General features: G+C 41.0%; 1 protein-coding gene across 3 annotated transcripts in view; it reads left to right on the top strand.

The window, feature by feature from the left end:
• LOC117557334 (protocadherin-1-like) overlaps window positions 1-21,303 on the top strand; it is a 31,887-nt gene extending 10,584 nt beyond the window's left edge. For 2 of the 3 annotated variants that reach the window (XM_034233130.1, XM_034233131.1), the window contains exons 2-3: window positions 10,942-11,773; window positions 17,263-21,303. In XM_034233130.1, coding sequence (XP_034089021.1) covers window positions 10,964-11,773; window positions 17,263-19,506 — 3,054 coding nt within the window. In that variant the 5' untranslated portion in view covers window positions 10,942-10,963 and the 3' untranslated portion in view covers window positions 19,507-21,303. The remainder of the gene's footprint in view (window positions 1-10,941; window positions 11,774-17,262) is intronic. The other variant, XM_034233133.1, reaches the window with a different exon arrangement.
• The last annotated feature ends 5,130 nt before the right edge of the window (window positions 21,304-26,433 follow it).

The raw sequence follows: 26,433 nt of genomic DNA, 5'->3' as shown, positions 1-26,433 counted from the left end.
TTCCTGCTTCTCAAGACCGATACCGATAACTTCCTGCTTCTCAAGACCGATACCGATAACCGATAATAATATAATATATATATATATTAAATGTACCTGTAGTTTTTGCACACCTGGTGGTAAAAAAAAGACTAGTAGTGAGCAAATGACATGAGCATTACTACTATGAACAAAACTAACCCTGGGGTCGTCTCTGGCAAACTTCTTGCCTTTTTCAAAAGCCTCGTCGATAGGTAAAAGCCCCGGTGCCTTTGCAGCTGGCTTTGGATTCGCCGCTAGTTTAGCAGCGCAGGCGTCTTCGTACGCTTTTAACACACCATCGTAGCGATGGCGATGTTTCAGGTGACTAATCAGGTTGGAAGTATTATAGCTCGTTGCCTTTTTCCCTCCTCGTGGAACTTCAGCATTTGTTAATACAAATAGCAAGCGAACTATCTAACTCTGAAACTTTGAAATAGTCCCATACTACCGGCGACATGTTTGTTTACTGTCCTGGCTTCACGGCCGCACACCATTTACGTCACAGCCAGGCACGAGTTAGGGAGCGCTGGATTTGTGAAAAACTCCCCTCTTCCTAAACCACTAATACCACAGTACTGGCAAAACGGGAGGAGCCGAGTGAAAAACAAGCGCCCCTCATCCCCATCCATCCACACCGCAGTATTATTTTCTTTTTTTTTACCCAAAAAATATATTGTATATTATCGGGGCTATTAATACTGGTATCGGGTTTATCGGGATGACGTCATAATTCCTAATATCGGGCCGATCATTATCGTGCACCACTAATAATATTAGTATCAGACTTCAAGTAAGAAGCTGTATTTAACACTTTTACGTTGTGTAATGTGACGAATAAGGATGTATAACGGTCATTTTGGGGTATTTTTATATCAATTTGGTAAAAGTCTGCGAATGATTAAAGCATGTTTTGGAGTTGTGTGATAACAGATTCACCAAATCAGGGAATTGTGTGTAGAAATACAAATTGTAGACGTCTTTATGACAATATTAGTATCAGTATTCCATTAAAGCTCTACTTTACCACTCTTTCGTGGTGGAATGTGGGATGTATTGTAGTTTCTAAGTTATTTATATACATGTCACATAAATGAAGATGTGTCTTTAGCAAAACATACTCAGAAATATTACATCTGACTCTAGATTTGCATTAAAATGACAGGATGTTGGCTTCACAGCTGCAGCAGAGACTTAATGTGTTGTAATGCACAGTAGTTATACCTTGGGATGCAGGTGGCACATTAACATTGGAAGCACACTCTGAATATCAATAGTGAACACACACAAACACACACACACACACACACACAGGGGGTGGTAGCAGGGCCATTGAGCTGCATTGTAATGTACAGATGACTATCTCTCTCTCAATCACTTCCTATTGTGGCTCTTTGTCTCTCGCCCGACCATCGGAGTTGAACCGCCACACACTTGCTGCCTGGCTCCTTACACATGGAAATGTAACTGTCCTTATCAAGTCTTTGTACTGCAAAAAACACACACATATAGAAACTGGTTCCAGCTGCTTGATGACTCGACCTCTTTGTTACCACACACACACACACACACACACACACACACACACACACACACACACACACACACACACACACACACACACACAGTGGTGAGAACGTTTGAGACTGTGGGAAAACGGACGAGCCGGACGATCCCTAATTCCCCCGAGGAGGCAACACACACACATAAACACACACTCGTACATGTGAACAAGCACGTCAACAGGACTTCACTTTGATTCTGTTTTTACTCTTTCCGTGACATTCGACCCGCTCCCAAGCTTCTCTTAGAGCTGTTGCTCCGGTTCCACTTGGTACAGTTTACATTACAGGACACATCATTCACATTTCTGCTGTCAGTTTGAGCTAACAGCAGCGAGAGTCGGGTTACATGGGAGTTTTGTGGAGGATTTCAAAGTTATCAAGAGCTGTAAATGGAATTATCGAAAATTATGACCCATTTAAATAAGTTCAAGATCTTTGGAAACAACTCTGGTGTCAAGTTTCATATTGGGGGGGGGCAAACAATAGGTAATTTGGACATAAATGTTGAAGTTAAACTGGAAAATCACCGGCAGAATCAATGTGGTGCTCTTAACATTGTTTGAATGAGGTTTTTAACACGACTAAGTATTGATTGATTAAGGAGATATTGAAACGTAATATGTCTTTGGCCGTTAAGTATCAAAATATCTCCATTACCATTATATTACCATATATTTTTTCTTTTAATGTTTATTTTATTATCTTTTCTTTTTAATGACTGATTTTAATTGCCATTTTCTTAATGTCTTTCATTTTTTGTAAAGCACTTTGGATTGCCTTGTGTTGAAAAGTGCTATATAAATAAACTTGCCTTGCCTTTCCATTAAATGTCTGGATAGATTTCTGTTAAAAACACACTTTCGCTCTTCATTGAATACACAATGGTTTTTAACAATATGTCACTCTTAAAGTTTAAGGGTGTAGGAAGTGTTTCGACATAATGAATGATGTTGTTGGTAACCTTAAGGAGGATTTTAACACGGTTTTGGCAAGTATCGATTATCCAAGTATCAGAAAATAAGCTTCTTTCTTTCCTCATGTTGCATATTCTGGTTTCTATTGACCTGCAGGTGAAACACAAGTTATTCATTAGTCGGTTTATTGAACATGTCAGAAACAAAAACATACAACAATAATATATATATATATAATATCAGTAACAGGGTTGAGTGGGTCAGAGTGCCACACTCTACCCATGGCACTAGCACATGGCTTGCTGATGTCACTTCCTGTGTGTCATCTGACTTACAGTGTGTTCACTTCCTGTGTGTCATCTGACTTACAGTGTGTTCACTTCCTGTGCCAATCTAAAAAGGTTTGGGTAACAGGGTTGAGCGCATGTTGAGGGACACACCGTCTGTGCAAAATTACTGTTATCTAAAATATGTTTATGATTTAACAAATTGATTTTACCATTACAAGAGACATCAATAGAATAATACCAACAAAAGTAAATCAAATCCCTATTTTAAATGTTATATTTGACGCACGTTGGTCACCAAGAAGCGGGGACAAGAGAAAAATGCCATTTAAGGGGATGTTCGAGAGCTATTTGATCATTTCAATAATATTTTGAAACCACTTTTTCTACAACTTTATATACATGTTGTCTCAAGACAAGTATGTTTAACACAACAAGTGCATGTTTTAGCATTTTGGGCATGGATTATTAGATTTTTTATATGACATGTCGTCCAATTCTGGAATGACCCATATATTCTCTTTTTCCTTTTTTTCTCACTCAAATTAATAATTATAACAAAGTACAAAAAACAAATAATAACAACAAAACAATAATAATTCTCAGATAGTCTCCGTCATGTTCAACAGGGGCAAGAAGAAGCTTAAAAAACGTTTCTGGTCCTCCCCCCTCTAGCATATATTTTTCTTATAAATAAAACATTAGGTCATCAGCGACATGTTTGTCTTCTTTACAAAACAACCAAATAAATTACTTTTACAATTACAAGAAATAACAACAAATGGGATTTTACAGGTCCTGTTCATAACCATTAATGATTTGGCTCCTAAATAATACTTTCAGTTTAGATAGACTTGTACAAAAGTTAGCTTTGAATCAAACTCTGCTTTCAGGAAACAAGCTGTGGGGTCAGGTCAGATCCCTTTACTGAGGTTTAAAACACGTTAACCCTGATTGTCGAGAATTGTTATCTATGTTCGTTATTCTCGCGTCCAGGAGAGAGGCTTTAAAAAGGAGACTAAATGGAGTCTCTGAGAAGGTTCGACATTTTACATTCATTGCTTACTTCCACATGCCTTTTCTCCTCCTTATCTCTTTCATAACTTTATATGTAACGCATGTTAACGGCGTCAATAGCCACTTTAATGATACGACTGGACGGTAGTCCCGGATGTCGTCATGAAAGATTTTCAGAATAAAAGCTTGGTATTGAGAACTTCCGATTTTTTCCAGAATAAAATAGCATTTAAACTGACGGTATGTTTAAGGTACATTATGCCATAAAACATTGATCTTAATTTCTAACAGAATCCAAGTACCGAAAGTTGGTATTAGATGTTTTTCCGTTGCTGTTATAAAACAAAATGATTATATTAGATATAACTCACCAAGGAAATATACAAATGGTATTAAACTGGAACATTAGTTTTGTTCAGACACACTCCCTGTTGTTCGGGACATTGTTGGCCGTCTGGTCGTCGGCCAGTAAACCCTGTTGTTCCAGTCCCGTTTCCACAGTAACGTGTGAAAATGCCGCGGGTCGGAGGTCAGAGGTCGCTGGTTAGTGGGTATTTGGCAGCTCTGCGGAAATATGTGCTAAAAGAAACACACAAATACATTTACACTGTTGCACACACACACACACACACACACACACACACACACACACACACACACACACACACACACACACACACACACACACAGGGGTATTCACATGCACATTCACACTGGCAAGCACAACAACCCCCACACACACCTAAACACACTAACTCCCATTTAAACAGGGGTCATTAGACATGTATGTGTGTGTTCTGGTGTGTGTGTGTGTGTGTGTGTGTGTGTGTGTGTGTGTGTGTGTGTGTGTGTGTGTGTGTGTGTGTGTGTGTGTGTGTGTGTGTGTGTGTGTGTGTGTGTGTGTGTGTGTGTGTGTGTGTCACAGCAGGGGAGCAAACAAGAACAAGAACAACTGGACAAAAGCAACAAGACAACAAACATGTGCTGCCTTTAGCCTCTGAACTTGTTGACAATGTGTTTAGCTTATTTCTCTCTCTTTCTCTTATCGTTATAAACTGAATATCTTTTTTTGAACATTCCAAGATGAATAACAATCGTCTATAGACACTCGTTTATGAACTCTTTTATTGGAATATCATATAAAGAAAATCTTAAAGTGTTGGGGTGATATTTAAGGTAAAGAGGGAGACATTACACTTTATTTTATGTCATGAGTTTGTACTTTATGTTGTTCTTGCTAATAAAAAGGAATACAGATTTATTTGTATTTCAATTTTCTGAAACAGCAGAAGAAATGCTTTGGATCCTTGCGCTTTTGGTACTGTTTACACCAAATGTTTCCTATTCATGCTCAGGTGTATATCAGTATGTAGTGTCTCTACTTTAAAGAGTCCTCTCCTGCTGATGTTCAGGTGTATATCAGTATGTAGTGTCTCTACTTTAAAGAGTCCTCTCCTGCTGATGTTCAGGTGTATATCAGTATGTAGTGTCTCTACTTTAAAGAGTCCTCTCCTGCTGATGTTCAGGTGTATATCAGTATGTAGTGTCTCTACTTTAAAGAGTCCTCTCCTGCTGATGTTCAGGTGTATATCAGTATGTAGTGTCTCTACTTTAAAGAGTCCTCTCCTGCTGATGTTCAGGTGTATATCAGTATGTAGTGTCTCTACTTTAAAGAGTCCTCTCCTGCAGATGTTCAGATGTATATCAGTATGTAGTGTCTCTACTTTAAAGAGTCCTCTCCTGCTGATGTTCAGGTGTATATCAGTATTTAGTGTCTCTACTTTAAAGAGTTCTCTCCTGCTGATGTTCAGGTGTATATCAGTATGTAGTGTCTCTACTTTAAAGAGTCCTCTCCTGCTGATGTTCAGGTGTATATCAGTATGTAGTGTCTCTACTTTAAAGAGTCCTCTCCTGCTGATGTTCAGGTGTATATCAGTATGTAGTGTCTCTACTTTAAAGAGTCCTCTCCTGCTGATGTTCAGGTGTATATCAGTATGTAGTGTCTCTACTTTAAAGAGTCCTCTCCTGCTGATGTTCAGGTGTATATCAGTATGTAGTGTCTCTACTTTAAAGAGTCCTCTCCTGCTGATGTTCAGGTGTGTATCAGTATGTAGTGTCTCTACTTTAAAGAGTCCTCTCCTGCTGATGTTCAGGTGTATATCAGTATGTAGTGTCTCTACTTTAAAGAGTCCTCTCCTGCTGATGTTCAGGTGTGTATCAGTATGTAGTGTCTCTACTTTAAAGAGTCCTCTCCTGCAGATGTTCAGATGTATATCAGTATGTAGTGTCTCTACTTTAAAGAGTCCTCTCCTGCTGATGTTCTGGTGTATATCAGTATGTAGTGTCTATACTTTAAAGAGTTCTCTCCTGCTGATGTTCAGGTGTATATCAGTATGTAGTGTCTCTACTTTAAAGAGTCCTCTCCTGCTGATGTTCAGGTGTATATCAGTATGTAGTGTCTCTACTTTAAAGAGTCCTCTCCTGCTGATGTTCAGGTGTATATCAGTATGTAGTGTCTCTACTTTAAAGAGTCCTCTCCTGCTGATGTTCAGGTGTATATCAGTATGTAGTGTCTCTACTTTAAAGAGTCCTCTCCTGCTGATGTTCAGGTGTATATCAGTATGTAGTGTCTCTACTTTAAAGAGTCCTCTCCTGCTGATGTTCAGGTGTATATCAGTATGTAGTGTCTCTACTTTAAAGAGTCCTCTCCTGCTGATGTTCAGGTGTATATCAGTATGTAGTGTCTCTACTTTAAAGAGTCCTCTCCTGCTGATGTTCAGGTGTATATCAGTATGTAGTGTCTCTACTTTAAAGAGTCCTCTCCTGCTGATGTTCAGGTGTATATCAGTATGTAGTGTCTCTACTTTAAAGAGTCCTCTCCTGTTGATGTTCAGGTGTATATCAGTATGTAGTGTCTCTACTTTAAAGAGTCCTATCCTGCTGATGTTCAGGTGTATATCAGTATGTAGCGTCTCTACTTTAAAGAGTCCTCTCCTGCTGATGCTCAGGTGTATATCAGTATGTAGTGTCTCTACTTTAAAGAGTCCTCTCCTGCTGATGTCCAGGTGTATATCAGTATGTAGTGTCTCTACTTTAAAGAGTCCTCTCCTGCTGATGTCCAGGTGTATATCAGTATGTAGTGTCTCTACTTTAAAGAGTCCTCTCCTGCTGATGTTCAGGTGTATATCAGTATGTAGTGTCTCTACTTTAAAGAGTCCTTTCCTGCTGATGTTCAGGTGTATATCAGTATGTAGTGTCTCTACTTTAAAGAGTCCTCTCCTGCTGATGTTCAGGTGTATATCAGTATGTAGTGTCTCTACTTTAAAGAGTCCTCTCCTGCTGATGTTCAGGTGTATATCAGTATGTAGTGTCTCTACTTTAAAGAGTCCTCTCCTGCTGATGGTCAGGTGTATATCAGTATGTAGTGTCTCTACTTTAAAGAGTCCTCTCCTGCTGATGTTCAGGTGTATATCAGTATGTAGTGTCTCTACTTTAAAGAGTCCTCTCCTGCTGATGTTCAGGTGTATATCAGTATGTAGTGTCTCTACATGTCTTCATGCTTTAATGTTCAAAAAGCTCTTTATTTTTCTCATACTGCCTGTCCTGCAGCACCTCTTTTCACCCTCTGTCTGAAACCAGAGTCCAGTCTGTTCTGATTGGTTAGCTGGCTGGCTCTGTTGTGATTGGTCAACCACCTAGAGATGTCCCGCCCCTTAGCCTATCATGTACTATGTGTTGGAGCGCTAGACAATAGGAACCTGAGTGTGAAACAAAGGCATTTCAGGAAGGGAACTCATGTCACCCTTTAATTTGTTATACATTAATAAACATGACACAATTACATATTTTCATATTGCTTAGGTCTAGACCGTACTTTGTGTAAAGATCAGTCTTTTAACAAGCTTTAACTCGACTCTATACACACATTTACCACATGTTATCTGTATAAAGTCGCACACTACTCGAACACAGGATGGTGCTTCATGTCTTAAGGGTCGTTTGGAGTTAAAATGACTTTATTGAGAAGTCTTTATGCTGGTTTTGTGAAGCCTCTGAAGGAGTTCATTTTATTTCACTGAATGAATCTGTGCAAGGCCCTCTCACACAGCGGGAGACTCAACAGGCTCACAATACAACACACACACACAGTACACACAGTGTTAACAGCGCTACAGTGGTTTTAGGTGGAAGAGGATGACTTCCCGCTTCCTGTTCAGCATTCTAGTCCATGTTCCTGTGTGTGTGTGTGTGTGTGTGTGTGTGTGTGTGTGTGTGTGTGTGTGTGTGTGTGTGTGTGTGTGTGTGTGTGTGTGTGTGTGTGTGTGTGTGTGTGTTCCTCCAAATCAAGGACGTGAGCAGAACAAAAAAACGCTCTCCAGATTAACCTGGTCGACCCGCAGCCGAGAAACTCCTCCATCACGAAACACTGAGTGTGTGTCTGAGAGGAATTGCTGCCAAGAAAAAATGTGCAGAGGGCGAGAAAAGAATAGAAAAGGGAAGAAAGAGTTTATATCTGAAAAAATAACATTGTGAACACCAGACAGCAGGTGAAAAGTGTGTGTGTGTGTGTGTGTGTGTGTGTGTGTGTGTGTGTGTGTGTGTGTGTGTGTGTGTGTGTGTGTGTGTGTGTGTGTGTGTGTGTGTGTGTGTGTGTGTGTGTGTGTGTGTGTGTGTGTGTGTGTGTGCATTCAGCCTTGATGACAGTCGGATAAAGAATATCTGAATTGATGGCTTTGTATCGTCTCTTATACATTTATAAATTAAGTGTTATGCCTTACATTGAGTTTGTAGCCAAGATGAGTTCTTATACTTTACTCAAAATGACATTTAAAGTTATACATTAGGTTTAACAGGTAACAAGAATGTGCTTAAGACTAATGATTTCTCGTATATCAACAATAATAAACGTTAATTACAGCACCTTCCAAACAGAGTTACCAAAACACTTATTAACTAGTAAACATTTTAAAAAAGTGTATTTAAACATAAATATAATTACAAAAAAACAATCTTAAAGTCTAAACAGGTGACCTTTGAAGACCTTAAATGCTGTGAGGTACTTGAGAATATGAAGATAAAGGAGAATAATAAGACAAAAACATTTCCTTATTGCAATTTCCGCACCAAATAATCGCACATTTCTCCAAATCGTGCAGCGCTACAAGTAACAACAGTATCGATTAAATACACTTTTAATTATTACACGTACATGTCGTGCTGATGGTCAAATAGCTTCGTGTCTGATCTGGTTTATACACACTCTGGTTTCATACGAAGCACTTATAAGTCGGCACTGAAGGAGCCACACACACATTAGTCTGATGAGTCCGTTTTGTCCTGATTTACTCACATAAAGCCTGAGGGCGAAACACTGCTGACCCGCGTTACTGTGCACTGGGTCACTTTAAAACACACATTAAAGAGCTGAATGTCGACTGTCTGTTAATATTAGGGACATAAGTATTGAAGTATTACGTTTGATGAAGATTCAACTCTTCCTTGAGCTTCATTCGTCCAAAGCTGGCACACATTCAGTGTTTTCAGGAAACATAATGCAGTGTTTAAAATGTACTTTCTTTCCAAATCAAGCCATCAGGTTTTAGAGGGTTTCCCCGTCCTCTGTGGGTCGCTTTATTTCAGTATCGTCAACGTAATCAGGTCTTCTTAAAGCAGCCGTACTAACGCCTGAATAGGTCTGTTTAGTAGCTCGTCCTGGGTCGTTAATGTTTGATTTGTATCTAATTTAGTCGAGATTATTGACGTATTGATTAACTATCTTAAGTCTTCTAAAGTGGGCATGGTAAGCAGGTTTATTCTGCTCAAGAGAACCATGACATGTAATTAAAAAAACGAGTAAAAAGTTAGTGAGTAAACCTTATCGGTCAGAGGTTTCTTTTACAGATGAATTAGGAAAAAGCTGTAATGTAAAGCGAACACAACCGCTTTTATCTGTACATTTGTGTTTGTACATAGGAAACCACACATATGCTCAAAAAGGGGTCTTTTATTCACATAAAAACCCAAAAGTGAGTTCGTGGACCTTATCTTGGATCTTGGTTTTTGCATTACAGCGTTACATTTCATTCAGCTGGGGCTTATAGCCAAAGCATCTGATTGGTAAACACCCATTTAAGGTTGTTTGTTTACAGTTGTTCCACGGGGAAGTGCTGACAGGTTAAACTGATTTCAAACACTTTTGTGATGCTGAAAGCTAGAGAACAATATGTTTCGTCCTCCTAGTTCTTGGAGTTCTAAGACTTTCTCATCTTTCATGAAGTCTCAAAGACTTTGAGGTGTACCGTTCCTTCTTTCTGCAACTCATCAGTATTTTTTTGGGGAAGTGTCGCCGTTGGCAGCGGCAGTGCTCGGTTTGTCTTCCTGTCAGAGCGGTGGACTGGCAGCACGAGGAAGTCATCAGTCAGAGCCGCTCAGCTGCTTTCTGCACACCGCACGCAGCCAATCACAAGACGACACGGCCGGAAACCTCCTCACACAAACATCCCTAAAAAATAACAAATAACAGCCCAGCAGAGAGATGAATTGGACAGTCTTTTAGTGAGATACATCTGACACATTTTGTTTATTTTCTGGCGTTTGGACGATTACAGACCACGCCTAAAAGTACATTCATCTCAAAAGGAGAACCCTAACCCTACATAACAATCAACACCTAAATACATTCATTTCTTTTTTGCTTTGTTTGGTTGATTTGGTTGCCATTTTCCAGTGGTGTCTTAGTCACCAATAATGTATCAAATATGTGGAACATGTTGAAGTCAGTATGAAGTCTCCATCAGACAGAAAAGAATAGGCTGAGACAGTCTGTTAAAGTCCAGTGTGTTAGTCAGTGTTTGTTTCTGTGCTGAGCATAACACCTGTTTGTGTGCCCAGAGATCAAAGGTTTCAATCTGCCCAGCAACACCATGGCAACCAACTGCAGCACTGAGCGCCATTAAGAATGCATTGAGGATCATATCTGACAATGTTACCACCTGTCCAAAAACTATGGCTCTTATAAAAAAATGACATTATTGTTAATTTGGTATTAAGTTAAAGCAATGATTTAAGAACTACTCCATCCTACCAAACAGAAAGTCAAGGGTGTTGTCGCTCATCTGTTTCTTTCTCTGTCTCTTTCAGATCGGTGCTGTTGGGTGGAGACATGGCGGCGTTGAGGCGGGAAGTTCTGCTCTTCTTTTCGGTCGTCCTGCTGGTTTCATGCGGCGCCTCGCCCACCGACATCCTGTACCGAGTTCCTGAAGAGCAGCCGCCCAACACGCTGATCGGCAGCCTGGCGTCGGACCAGGGTCTTCCCGACACCGGACACCTTTACAAACTGGAAGTGGGATCGCCGTACCTACGAGTGGACGGAAAATCCGGCGACATCTACACCACCGAGATCCCCGTCGACCGCGAGACGTTGAAGGACTGCCGCAACCTGTTCGAAGGAGACAAATGCTTCTTGGAGTTCGAGGTGTCGATCACAGATATGGTGAACGGTCTCGGATCGGGACCACGGCTAATCGAGGGGCGCATCGAGGTTCTGGACATCAACGATAACACGCCGCAGTTCTCCTCGCCCATCCTCACCCTCTCCATCCCCGAAAACACACACATCGGCGCCCTCTTCTCCATCCCCATGGCCACCGATAGAGACTCTGGACACAACGGGGTGGCGGAGTATACTCTGACCACCGGATCGGACGCAGACCAGCTCTTCAGCCTTCAGGTGGCTTTGGATTCGGATGAGAAGTTACCACAACTGGTGGTCATGGGTAATCTGGACCGCGAGATCAAGGACTCGTACGACCTGAACATCCGCGTGGTGGACGGAGGGAAACCGCCGAGGGCGAGCAGTGCCTTGTTGAGGGTGACCGTCACCGACCAGAACGACAACGCACCAAAGTTCGAGAGGACTCACTACGACGCGGAGCTTCAGGAGAACAGCCCCCAGGGACACTCTGTGCTGCAGGTCAGTCATAATAATAAAAAGTCATTACATTTTTTATTAGAGTGCTTTTTCAAGTGCTCAAAGCGCTTTACATTACATATTACACATATTGGACATGTAACAGTCAATACTGTGGACAATACCCACAGTACACAGATCATATCTCCATAATGATAATAATAATAGATTCGATTTGTATCAAAGTCAACTTTATTGTCAATCTCTCGTGTGTACAGACAAAGAGATCGAAATACCGTTTCCCACAATCCCGAATACAACAAATACTAATATATGTATACAAATATGTATATCCAATCCTATATATACACAATCAACAGACACATTTATACATATGCACACATTAAGACATAAGTAAAAGCACAACAATCAATATATACTAAATAACAGTCACTTCAATATCTTTGGGATAGCGCCTTTCAAGGGACCCCAGGACAAACAAATAAACAAAAACTGTGATGGTGTGATATCTTTGATTTGTAATTCACTTATATAGCAAAAAACGATGACAACATTTCAACTTTTCATTTGAAGCAGGGCTAAACCGAACTATTGATAGAGCACTTGGCAAAAGCCATTTAATAAGCAGAACCAGACTCTACACACACAAGTGAAGTCTGTGTATAGTCGAACTATTGACAACCAAAAAAGGGTGCTTTTGTGTGTGACGGTTACATGGAGTTTAAAAAAACACTTTATGTTGGTTTTGTGAAGCCTCTGATAGAGTTCAGACTGCCGATTCATTTCATGTCTCTAAATAAACCTGTACAAGGTCTGACTCCTCTCTCACACTTAAACCTGAGAGAAACTCCTGTGTGTCATTGAATGACATGTTCCTTTCATATTATCTGAACTACAGCAATACAAACGTTTATTTTGATAAATTGATTGACATTTAACATCAGTCAATAACAACTCTGATAAAGGATAGAGTCATTTATCAGGCCAAAATGTCAAACATTGTCTGGTCTCAGCTTCTTAAATGTCAATTTCTCTCCATTTATTTGATTATATAATCATTTCAAATTGAATAGTGTAGGATTTCGGATTGTCTGTCGGATAAAACAAGACATTTGGAGACATCGAAAATGTCATATTGACCTAATGAGTGATTAAACAGAAAACACAACATGGTCAAAATAATGTTTCTTGCAGCCTATATCAAAGGTGGTTGGAGTTTGTTAAAGCGCTGCCAGGTTCAGCTTATGTTCTTCTTCCAGACCAGTGGGTCAGATAATTCAGATAAAACCAGACTTGTGAGGGGAGACTTGAAACAGGTTGTGGTATAACTCAGTTTGAGGGTCAATGCAATCTGCTGTGTTTAATGTGTTGTTTAATTGGTTACCTCTCATGTTCGTCAGCTGCCGCTTAACTCGGTTTAAATCCTTGATCTAGAAAAAAGAAACACCAACATCTAAAAAGTAAATGGTCCATTACTTAAAACTGAAAGAAAACGCATTACAGGAGACCCAATGAAAGGCAACATCACCTTCATTAAAATTACACATATCGCCAGGTTTTATAGTATTTGGAAGCAATTGAGAAAAGGTAATTGCACAACTCAACAAACATAGATCTTTTTAGACACTTGAACTCAATTGAAAATACGTCAAGAGGTCATAAAAAACAGCATAGATATTCCAACTTTTAAGCTTCTAAAGGGGCCATATTGTGCTTTTTGTGGTATTCCCTTTCCTCTAGTGTAAATAGGTATTTGTGCTTGTAAATGGTTTGCAAACACTAAAGCTCAAAGGCACAAAATACAAATATGAACCTGAAAATGTGTCATTTTCTATCTTTACACTCTGGATAAATCTGTCCCTCTTCGTGTCACAGAGTTGTTCCTGTCGTGCAAACATTACAGAGGAACCCTTTGGCCCTGTTGGCGATAACACGTCTCGCTGCAGGACAACACTGCACATAATGCGCTGCTCAATTATCCGTACAGACAGATGGTGCGTTGGAGGTGAAGCAGGGCGTGGGACCTCTGTGTGTAGTCACATATTAACCACTGATTCAACTTCACCTTTGAGCCCGTGGTGGACGTGATGTCGCTTGGGTTTGGCTTCGTTGAACAAACCCTCCTCTCTGTATCCTCTTCACTTCCCCTTCGCTCCCCCGGCTGCAGAGCGACCAGCCAGGCTTGCAGCGAGCCGTGCATGACTTAATCTGAGTCAGTCATGAGATTATCCACGGGGCTTATTGGTATTATTGCCGGATGTGGCTCGTTGCATTTCAGAGAGCAGCAGAATTCATTTCACTTAACGTGCGTTTTGTGCGATGCTTCGGAGGCACAGGGGCGACTGATGACCCTGCAAGACCCGCTTAAAGTGTCCAATGGCGACACACACCTGTATATCCCTGCTTTTTGACCCGCGTTTTTACATATTTTTCCTGCTTCCTTTAAAAAAATCAAGCTGTCAGGTGCTAGAGGGATTTACTTCCTTCCAGGTGTCACTTTATATCAGTAAAATACAATGGCCGACAGAAGCAAACGCCCAACAATGGCCTAGAACATCTTGACTTTGGTTGTATAAAACACATCTTTACTCAAGGTCCACTTACATGCTTTTTGTGTACATTTAATCTTTCAGTCACACCTCATGTTCTTCTTAGGCCTACATAGCCATGGAGGTTTTTGACAGAGTAATGAGAAACATCTGTAATGTAAAACAAACAAATCTGCTTTAAGTGCTTTGAGATTTGTGTCAAAAAGGTTCATTTAGGGGCCTTTTATTGACTACAAATCATAACAGTTCTTTGGCGGATAATTAAATATCCCCGGGCAAATTGTTTCTCCAGTATTGTTGTTCTTTTTAGATGAAGGATCTCATCAAATCTAAAGCTTATTAAGGATTATTAAGGATAAATGAGAATATCAAGAAAGTCATTTTCTCTAAACACTCACAGCTAAATAAAACGATTAAGATGATTACAAATATTTCTGGCACACCCAGCTGATTAATCAATGTACAATAAGCTTCCCAAAACTGTGACATTGAAATTAATTTGAGTAAATAAAGATATTAACTGCGATGGATTATATTTCAGCAGTCATTTTCAAGTCTAAACTGATTCCTCCTTTAAGATAAGATAAGATGGACCTTTATTAATCCCCGTTGGGAAATTCATAGTTTATCAACAACAGGGTAAGGTTGAAAAACAGGACCGCACAGATTAATACAATTAAGGATAAAATCAAAGCTAAAATGATAAATAACTATAAAATAAGAAATGAATTCAAATGAACATATACATATTTGGTCATGTGTACATATTATTTACATGTGTGTGTGAAACTGTGTATTTTATGTCCAGTAATTGTGTCGGATGGTATAAATCAATAGATTAATATGAGATGTATTCAGCGGACAGGAGAGGTTAAGTGTTGCAAAACGAGCAGAGACTTTGGCCGGCTCATTTGTGAACTGGTTAATTGTTAACTGGGAGATAAACGCTGTGTATTTGCTCTTCGTCTGCCTTGGAGAGCGGCCAGCCTCATCACAGCAGCTCAACTGTTCGATACACAATTTTCCGAAGCTGTCAATAATTCACCGCTGTTTGGTGATGTCTGCTGCTTAAAGCCACACTGGGGGAAAGGAAATCAATGGACGGGAGAAATTATAATTTCACTTTCATGCTTTCTTTAACCTTAACCTCTCTGACTTGGATCAGTGGTTTCCACGGTCACCCCGGGTAACGGTGACGGTCTGTCACAGTCTGTGATCCTGAGCCGAGAGGAAACCAGATATTTATTATGTGGCAGTATTAACCAGAGTCAGTGCTGAAAAGAAAATCCCCTTACAGATTCTGTTGGCTGCTTTCACCTTTTAACTCTCTGATTTCCTGCTAAAACGTTCAATAAATGTTCACTTGTGATTTTTTCCCCACATGGACAATGTCATATTCTGCCCTTCATTAAAGCTTCATGGTGTTAAATGTTAAAACCATTCACCATTATGGCTGCAGTATCACATCAATAATAAATACTCTAGATTTTAACATTTGTAGCATTTCATTCCCCCAAAATATAGCTTGACATTCAAATATTTTTGTAACTCAAAATGATTATTTGACCTTTTGCGTTTTATGGGAAGATTATCTATTCTCCTACCTGTACACTCAGAATGAAGATACAGCCAGCAGCTTGTTAGCTTAGCTTAGCATAAAGACTTCAAACAGGGGAAAACAGCTCTCTTAAAAGGCAACCTATAAAAAATAAATCTCTCTAATGAACTCATAATATATATTTGTTTGTATTATTGTTGTCATATTTTGTAATCTTTGGACTCAGCAGGCTAGTTGTTTCCCCCTCTTTACATCTTGCTTGATATTTATTTATATTACAGACACCAGAGTGGTCTTAATCTTGTATTTCAAAAAACACTATGACATCTCAGGTTGATCTCAGCTACCTGTGTCCTTTGTCCAAACAACATGACTCAATTGTGTGTCTAAATATGTTCTAATCATACAGATTTCTTTAAAACAAACCATTTTTATGAGATTATTTGCTGATTGCAAGCTTTGCTCAGACCCAGTTATGTGTAAAAAGGAATAATGGTCTTAAAGTTTAAAAACACTAACTCACATGACTTTAAGTCCCAAGAAAATGCTGACGGATTTTGCACCTGGGACATTTAAATCAGCTGTTCAACATCTACTTCATTTAAAAACGACACAGCGACCATTTCTTAACAGCAGCAATGGCATTGAATGAATGCAATTAAAAAGTATTAGATGTGTAGATAGAAAAGGTGTCCTAATGAGCACATCCTAAGTGATGTTCTGCTGACTGATCGTACCTCCTAATTGAGTAATTACCTCCATTTACTTTGGGTTTGGGCGTACGAGGCCGGATCGTGTCTGATGTTGGTCCATTCTCTGTGTCCTAATGGGCCCCGAGGAGCCAGGGCTTTTCTGATAATGAGAGGAACATTAACGTTCACTCATCTGCCCATTAGATGCCAATGATCCGCTGCACGGCCGTTAGTTGTTGTTGTGTGGGTGTGTGTGCGCTAAGCTATGATCGTCTATTATGTTTCACACATAGAACAAAAGGCTTTTTGGTGATGCATTAGTTACGGTAGTGACTCTTGGAAAGTCAAAAAATCTAAATAATCATTCAATTGTAACTGAAGATATAATGGGAAACAAAGGCTGCCAGTTACTTCTTATGAATCGATCCAAGATTAAAACAACCCTCTGGGAGTTTATTGCAAATGTGTACGAGTTCAATACAGAAGATGTCCTGTCAGTAATGGAAACCAAATCAAATCAAACACATGGCTTCCTCAATTGAATGTATTGTTTTTCCAAGTTATTTTCTGCAACTCAACAGTGATGAACCACTTTACTTGATGTAACGCACCCCGTTAATTCTGTTTGGAGGAGTTAAGATGTTCTGAAACTTTTTTATTTTATTGCAAAACCTATTTTGGGGTTCTTGTGGTACCGTGTCAGAAGCTAAACCTCTTCTTGTGTCCTTGCAGGTCAGAGCAAACGATGCAGACACCGGAACCAACGGAGAGATTGACTACAGCCTCCATCAGGCATCTGAGGCAGTTCAGAGGCTTCTGCGGATTGACCGGTCTACGGGCGTTATCTACGTCAAGGGGCTGGTGGACCGCGAGGAGGAAAGCTTCCTCAAGTTCTTTGTGTTCGCCAAAGATCGTGGGCCCAACTCCAAGAGCTCCAAAGTCCTGGTGATCATCAACGTCAGGGACCAGAACGACAACTCCCCTGCCATCGAGATCCGTGGTATCGGTTTGGTGACGCACCACAACGGGGTGGCCAACATCTCTGAGGACATGCCCATCGGCACACCTGTGGCGTTGGTCCAGGTGTCGGACCGCGACGAGGGGGAAAATGCAGTGGTGACGTGCGTGGTTGCCGGTGATGTCCCCTTTCAGCTCCGACCTGCAAGCGAGTCCTCCAACGATCGGAAGAGGAAGTACTTCCTGCAGACAACTACCTTGCTGGATTATGAGAATATTATGGATTACAGGATTGAAATTGTCGCTGTGGATTCTGGAAACCCTGCCCTGTCCAGCACCAACTCCCTCAAAGTACAGGTCACAGACATTAATGACAACACGCCAACCTTTTCCCCTTCACGAGTTGAGGTGGACTTTACAGAGGGCAACCAGCCAGGTGACAAGGTGCTGGTCATCACGGCGGCAGATGCAGACAGCGGCTCTAACGAAGAGCTGGTCTACAGCATCATCGACCTCCATGCCACCAGGCTCTTTGAAATTCAATCCAACTCTGGAGAGATCCGTGTGAAGAACATGCTGGATCGGGAAGAGACGGAGCAGTATGAGTTTCGAGTGGCGGCAGCTGACAAGGGCATTCCTAGCAAAACTGGCACTGCTACCGTGGTGATTAATGTTCTGGACCGCAATGACAATGACCCAAAGTTTATGCTAAGCGGCTATAGCTTCTCCGTCATTGAGAACATGCTGCCACTGAATCCTGTTGGTGTTGTGACCGTCACTGATGCAGATAAGGGTGAGAACGCCCGGGTGAGGCTGTATGTGGAACCGGACAATGGTAAATTTATCATCCAGAACGGCACAGGAACCATCCTGTCCAGCATATCCTTCGACCGTGAGAAGGAGAGCACCTACTCCTTCCGGCTGAAGGCTGTAGATGCTGGTGACCCACCTCGATCCTCCTATGTTGGGGTGACAATCAACGTCCTGGACGAGAATGACAATGCTCCCTACGTCACCAAACCAGCTAACTCCTCCTACAAGTACATGTCACCCGTCACCCCGCTTGACACCCGTGTGGAGGTAGTAGAGGCTGAAGACATTGACTCTGGACCCAATGCTGAGCTAGTCTACACCATCACAGGCGGCAACCCGTACGACCTGTTCTACATCTCGCCCAACAGCGGAGAGATCACACTGGTGGAGGAGTTCACCGGCAAACACAACGGGCTTCACCGCCTGGTGGTGAAAGTCAGCGATAAAGGCAAACCTCCTCGCCACACCACCGCCTTAGTCCATGTTTTTGTCAATGACACCAAGTCCAATGTGTCCCTCATCGAGGCACTTGTTGGACACAGTCTCTACACCCCTCTGGACAGGGACATTGCCGGAGATCCCAACTACGCCCTCGCTCAGCGCAGCAACATCCTGTATGGCAGCCTCGCGGGTATTGCTGGTGTGATTATGGTCATTGTTGCGGTGGTGGTAATCAGACACCGACTGCAGAAGGACACTAAGAGTGGCTACCAGGCCGGCAAGAAGGAGAGCAAGGACCTTTACGCTCCCAAGCAAGGCCCCAAAAATGGCAAAGGGAAGAAGAGCAAAAAGGGAAAAGCTCCCAAACCGGCGAAGCCAGTGGAGGAGGACGAGGAGGCCAGCCTGCAGAAAGGCCTCAAGTTCAACCTCATCAACGAAAATGTAAATGATAGTCCCAGAATCCACTTGCCCCTTAACTACCCACCGGGAAGCCCCGATCTGGGACGTCACTACCGCTCTAACTCCCCTCTACCCTCCATCATGCTGCAGCCCCAGTCGCCCTCCGCCTCCAAGAAGCACCAGGCTGTTCAGGACCTCCCCGCCACCAACACCTTCGTGGGAACGGGCGACAACACCTCAACAGGCTCCGACCAATATTCGGATTACAGCTACAAGGCCAACCCCCCCAAATACAGCAGCAAACAGGTAGGAGACTACGCAAACACGTACCAAAGGGACATCTATTGGACCAACCGGGTGTGGTAGTCACGCTGGGACTTATTTTGCAAAGCCGATATTCTCCCACCAAAGCTGCACTGATTCCCCTGCACAGCACCCACTTCCAAACGGCTGTTTTCTCTTTTATTTTTTGGTTTGGTTTGGATGTGTTCACCATTGTTCTGTTCTTTTGTTTTTTGGACATCACACTATTCACACCATGAAATATTGCATAAGGGATAGACCAAATATGGGTATACCAATATTTATCTGCTGTTATTTGGAGACCATAATCCCCCAAAATGAACTCTGATGATCCAGAACATGCTTGAGGGTTAATGATATACTGTATGTTTGTGTTGATTTATTTTGCTGTGGTTGATTTTCTACAATTACACGTTATTGAATTATAAGTTCCTGAAATGTTACAAGCATTACAAGTCTTACAAAGCCAGTAAAACAAAAATAAAGGGCATACTTTTGATATATGAAGATATCAATTATGGTTCATTTTTGATATCCTATATGGGTCTATCCTTAACTTCTATGTGTTTTCCTTTTGTTTCATTTGTGTTCAGTTCACCTTGTTTCACTATGGGTTAAATGAAGGATGTTATGAGTTATTATTCACAAGTGTTTTGACTGCGACCATTGAGACGTTCACTCTGACATCCTCATGAAGTCTGAATGTGTTTTTTTTTCTTTCTGGAGGGCTGATCCTGGGTTTTAAAGCTGCTCCCGGATCAGCTTGTTGGAGTGTGACAAAGAAGAGTGACTGTGAATTCCTTTTGTTTGGTGGTACCCATTGTTTCTTGGCTTTTATTTGGCCAGGAACTACACTGGCTTATAGGAGCACTTTAGAGTGTTTCCATCCAGTTCAGACCAATTAAAGTAATTTCTGCTCGGTCAGGGAGCCAGGCAGTGAAGACAAGAAGAAAGGGAATAAAAGAGGAAGGAGGGAGGGTTGTTAAAAAGCCAATACAGTATGAAGGAAAAGGTACACTAAGACTAAATACAACCATTTCCTAACCTCCGCACCTCCTGTCAGGTCAGCTGAAATGCGACTTTTAATTTTGCCGTGTTCCCAATCACTGGGGTTTAAAAAGTCAATTGTTTGCACAGATTAATGGCAGGTAATTTTCCAGGCGCCCGCTTTCGCCTTCTTTTACCCAGAGTGCCTTGCTCTATTCTATTTAATGTAAAAATGGGGGGGGGGGGGGGAAGTAGCGATAGGGGCCATTAACGGCGTGATGGTGACGAGCTTTCACGCCACATCGGCTGTTTTATCTGATAGACTAAAATGTCACATGCACTGTGAAGACCGTGGAGACAATCACATTAAGATGTTCATGCTGTAAATATATATGTTGAAATTTTGCTTTTGTTTTGTACTTTCATCTGCTGTTTTTGTTGCAACATTATCGTGTGTGTCCAGTGTGTGTGTGTGCTTAACAAGGACATTTCATTGTTCTCCCTGCTTTCTAAAGACTTTCTGTTCACCTGTACCAAAGACTCACTAACACACACACACACACACACACACACACACACACACACCTGCATATTGACTGTCATCACCATCGCATATATATGGAGCAGACTGTTTCCTTGTTCGGCTGGTGTTAGCAGCCTGTTAGCGCTCATGCTAGGTTAATATTTAACCTGCAAACACCTGAGCTGGCACTTCAGATTTAAAGACACACGGCCTCATATCGACCCCCTCACACACAATTGTGTACTCTTCTCTGGGGAAAGACATGTACAGTGTTTTTTTGTTGTGTTTTTTACCGTTAAAAGCAGATTCTATTTCAATAAACATGTTGCTTAAATGTTTTCTAAAAAGTGGCGCTTTCTCTCTCTCTGCATTCATTGGGTGGTTAAAGTGGGCGGGGTTACAAACAGGAAGTGGGAAGAGGTACAGTATTCCATTTTCATATCCATTCCTCACATGGAGAGACAGTGTATGTTAACACACACAGGATGCATATTGTAAGTCCATTTATATTTAAAATCCTTCTCAATGAACAAACTTTATTGACAGATTTAAAGCAGACGGTGAACAGGAAGAAATGTACGGACCTACAGCTAAACAAAACATCACAATAAGCTAATACACAGCTAATTAGGTAAAAGCACTGTATAATGTAGACATGTAGAGCGGCAACATCAACTACTCCATGTATCAATCTACAGAAAACTATTAAGATATTGATTATGGCATTATTTTCATGCAATATAAAAAAAACTTTTTAATTTTAAAAGTGAATATCTTTGCGATTTGGTCTGAGAAAAAGTGGACTTTGAGGAAGTAAGATGGACATTAGACCAACTTTCAGACATGTTTTGATTATTGTTATTTATATACATGTACGTCTAAAAGGCTTCAAGGATTCAAGTATTGATAGTTAGATCAACAATATGATAAATATATAAAGAGGGATGCAAATGGTGCTAGGAAGTGCATTGAATAAATAATGGAAAGTAATTGTATACAGTGGATGATTTACACGCAACTGTTGATAGATACGATTAAGGAGGTTATTGATCCAGCGCAGGGAATGTCAAGCAATGAGGCTTCAAGAGCAGATGCATAGACACGTATAAAAACTGACTTTATCATAGCCATACGACAGATTTTATACAGAGGTTATACTGTATGTTTACTCTCACATTAGTCATTGGAAATGGAATTTGACTTACATTGTTATTCAGATATTGGCATTCCTAAATGTCACAATCAGAAATGTTATTCATTTTTATGCAGTGACTGTGTTTTCCATTAAATATGGATAATATTTGTCTATAGCTGCTGCATATTTACCTTGTCACCAGAGCTGGAGCTTCTCACGATTAATTCAGAGTATAAATGGAGATGTTTAGAGGATGTTTCCTGATAAAAAACAAAAACACATTGCTTGTGTTAAAAACTGTAGTAATGTTGTGCTGCTCTGAGGACCAGAGGGAATGTTAGCTTCATTAACATAACATATAAGTAAGTACTCGCCTCAACTACATTCATATATATATATTTATATAAATGTATATAATAATATAACAAAGATCTAGTAGATTTTAGGCATTTTATTCCAGACAAGTGAAGTTACTAAAGTAATAGAGTAACTACAAGAACGGTATAACTATATCAATTTCCTTTGTATTGGTTTATTCTTTCATAAAAATATTGTATGAATACAAATAAATTAATAAAGTAAAAATGAACACAAATAAAGTAAAAGTAGATACAACTAAATAATAGGAACATTGAGAAAATATTCATTACAGTCCACATGAACCATCGTGTCTGTCACTTTAAGTCCACAGCTGCCTACATGTTGGCATGTCGCCTTCACAAACACACACACACACACACACATGCTTTTGGACCTTGTACATGCAGCGAGCGGCACACAAAGGACCAAAAGATCAAAACCAGCCGAGGTCAAATATCACTCAGAAACAGTTATTAGCTGCGAAGAGTGAAGAGGGTCAAAGGTCAATGAAGACACACATACACCCCCCGCTCTTCTGGCGTCCACATTAACATTCGGGCGGCGTCCTTCCTGCTTTTAACGCTGACCAACTCGGCTGTCTCTATGGTAACACAACGACCTGTGTGTGTGTGTGTGTGTGTGTGTGTGTGTGTGTGTGTGTGTGTGTGTGTGTGTGTGTGTGTGTGTGTGTGGTTGTGTGTGTGTGTGTGTGTGTGTGTTGTGTGTGTGTGTGTGTGTGTGTGTGTGTGCTGACTCATAGTACTGACCAACCTCCCTCCTTCCCCCCCTCCCCCATCTCCCCCTTCCAATCCAACACAAGCCCTCCTTCTTTGGAAAGCTTTGCCCTTTGAATGAAGAGACGAGCATGTGTGTGTGCGCGCGCATGTGTGTGTGCGTGTGTGTGTGTGTGTGTGTGTGTGTGTGTGTGTGTGTGTGTGTGTGTGTGTGTGTGTGTGTGTGTGTGTGTGTGTGTGTGTAGCCTGCCATTCAGTTTATATAAGCTCTGCGCTCTCTCCCACACACTCACTGTGATAGAAAGTTCAAAGTGTTTAGCTTTTTTCTCGTGTTATTAAAGGACGATTTGGAAATGTATCGCCTTGAAATTCATATTTTTAGGACATAAACTGGTATCAATGGGAATATATCGATAAAGGGATGATACCAACAGCAGGGTGTTGTAGAAAATAGCCCATTCTGACCTCTTTCTGTTGCAGAACTACTTTGTTGTAGAGCAGCGTATCACTACGTCTGCCATTTTCCATGTAAACAATCAGAAAACGGTTTAAAATGTTAGTCCCATTATTAAAAGGACAATTTCAAACCTTAAAGTTCAGATATTTTGGATATACAGTGGCATTGACAGGGATATATTGATGAGTGGATGACATGAAGCTGTTAACACCAATAACAGGATTAAAACATGTCTCAGAACTACTGTGTTGTAGACCAGCGTATCCCTACGCCGGCCTCTCGTATCACGGCGCCTATCTGAGGAGAACAGGAGGCAGCAGCCTGTTTGCACAAACACCACTTCTTCCAAATCTGCATTTTTCCCCTCTGTTGTAATGTTCTTGAGTTTGATTAATAATATCTGTTGCGAACAACCAGAAAAACAATCTGAGTGTTTTGTTCTTCAAGTCAACAACCAAGCTGCACAAAAGGCTTGTTAGTGAGGCTCAGATGTAAACATTTCAGTATGTTTTAAACAAATCTACCGGCAGGAAACATGGACGTATGATTCATGATATCATCTGGTAGTGGTTTTGCTCAGCTGGATAATCTCCACATATTAACACCACGTTATGATTTTTGAGGTAAAAAGCTAACGTAAGGCTGTAAAGGAACTACAGCACGATCACGTGACTTCACTAACGCTAAGCTAAAGGCGGCTAATGTTGGGCGTGATGATGTTTAGTAGTTTTTTAAATCTCTTTTCATGACAATAGAAGTTTCGGACATTCATCAGTGGGTTATGTACTTACGTATTGTTACCACAAACAAAAAGCCATTGACTATTTTTATTTTGGAATAGAGAGTTAGTGATTATTTCTTTGCAATATTCTGTGTTTGCATTATCTCTAAACAGCTACTTTACAAGTATGAGTAAATAACCAGTACTTGTTGAAGTATGATTGTAAAGTATTGTAGTCCCATCGTAGTATAATCAGGTGACGTGTGTTTTCACAGGTTAGAACAAGTATGATGGAGAGCTGCAGATACATCTCTGAGTGATGGAGGTTGGGGGGGGGGGGTAGTGGTACCTGATCACAAAGGGGCCTTTGTATTGCACACACACACACACACGAACAACCCACATTATTTCCCCCCTAACACACACACATTCCTGAACATGAACATCACTCAGCACATCACAATCCTCTCCGGCCCTCTTTGTATGTGTTTTTGTTATGTGTGTGTGTGTGTGTGTGTGTGTGTGTGTGTGTGTGTGTGTGTGTGTGTGTGTGTGTGCGTGTGTGTGTGTGTGTAGGTGTGTGTGTGTGTGTGTGTAGGTGTGTGTGTGTGTGTGTGTGTGTGTGTGTGTGTGTGTGTGTGTGTGTGTGTGTGTGTGTGTGTGTGTGTGTGTGTGTGTGTGTGTGTGTGTACAAACAGGTGAGCTTGTCAGACAGGTACGACTGCTTCGAACGTCCCCCTGATGCAAAGTCAAAATGAAAACATTTGCCCCGCTGCTGACAGATGATCATGTAAACACCAATCCATCCAACTCACAACCCCAGAGGCCTGTACTACAAATCCAGGTCAACAGACCCTGGATATGTTTGAGTTAGCTGGCTTAACTAATCCAAAACAAACGCGATCTCGCTAAACGGTCCTACGACGCTGGTTATCAACTCGGTAACTCAAGCCAGGGTTTCTCCGTCCGGCTGAGTGCGCGTTCACATGAAAGGGGAAGGGTTAGCAACATTTGACCAATCGCAAACATGGACAAGCCACTGACAGCGCAGCGTCATACTTCCTGAATAAAAAGTAAACTATAATATTAGACAAAGTCACAAATATGAAGAAGTTAAACTTTAAACATCCATGACTTAAACACTTCATTCAGGATCAAAGCCACATAGCTGCACCTGCAAGGTGAATACAGCTGGGAACAGAACACGTGTTTGAATGCGTACATTAACAGGTTTATGATATCACTGCCCGTCTAAGACACGATCTGACTTTAATTACATTTGACTCGAGTGTTTCATCAACTTAATGTGTTGCTTAAAATAATACTTCTGCGTTCAGCATAAGTTACCATGGAGATCTAGCCCGCTAAGGACCGGAAACCCAGAGTTAACCCTAAAGTTAGCTCGCTAAGCGAAAATCCGGCTTCGTAGTACAGGCCTCTAGAGTTTCAAGATGATCACAAATCATAGTTTAAAAATCTAACGACTTGACTCACAATGTTGATTCAAAGTCATTTTATTGGTTAAAAAATTATCGAACTGCTTCAGCAACTCAACTTAATGTTACTTGACCACAGTTGACGTTAAAATGACCGGATGTCCCTTGATCCTCCTTAGAAACGGTCTGCTAGCGAAAAATACCGGATCTCTGTAAAGTCCGAATTGACCAATCAGAATCAAGTATTCAACTAAGCCGTGTACTCAAGAAGAAATCAAATCTGCTCCTCTTACAAGAAACACAATATGCTATTTTTATTGTAAATGTAACAGTACAAAAATATTAACATTAAATACCAAAAGTAAAAGTACTCATTATGCAGAACAGCCCCTACTCCATCTCAAAATTGAGTGCATGTACTTTCAACCCCAGGTAAACAAATTACTGAAAGAAGAAGTAAGATATAGCATGTTCTCGGTTCCTTTGGTTAGATGTAGCTTATTTTAAGCGATCTATAGAGAACCTGGAGAACCGTGAAGGAACTCCTCAGTCTCCCATTCAGCCTCCCCCTCTCTCTCTCTCTCTTTCTGTCTGTCTCCATCTATCTCGGTCGTCCCCTCAGGGCTGTGATTGTGTT

The sequence above is a fragment of the Gymnodraco acuticeps genome, unplaced genomic scaffold, assembly GCF_902827175.1.
Source record: "Gymnodraco acuticeps unplaced genomic scaffold, fGymAcu1.1, whole genome shotgun sequence".
Classification (NCBI taxonomy): Eukaryota; Metazoa; Chordata; class Actinopteri; order Perciformes; family Bathydraconidae; genus Gymnodraco; species Gymnodraco acuticeps.
Note: the sequence above shows the minus strand (reverse complement) of the source record. Positions and strands in the feature narration are given on the sequence as shown.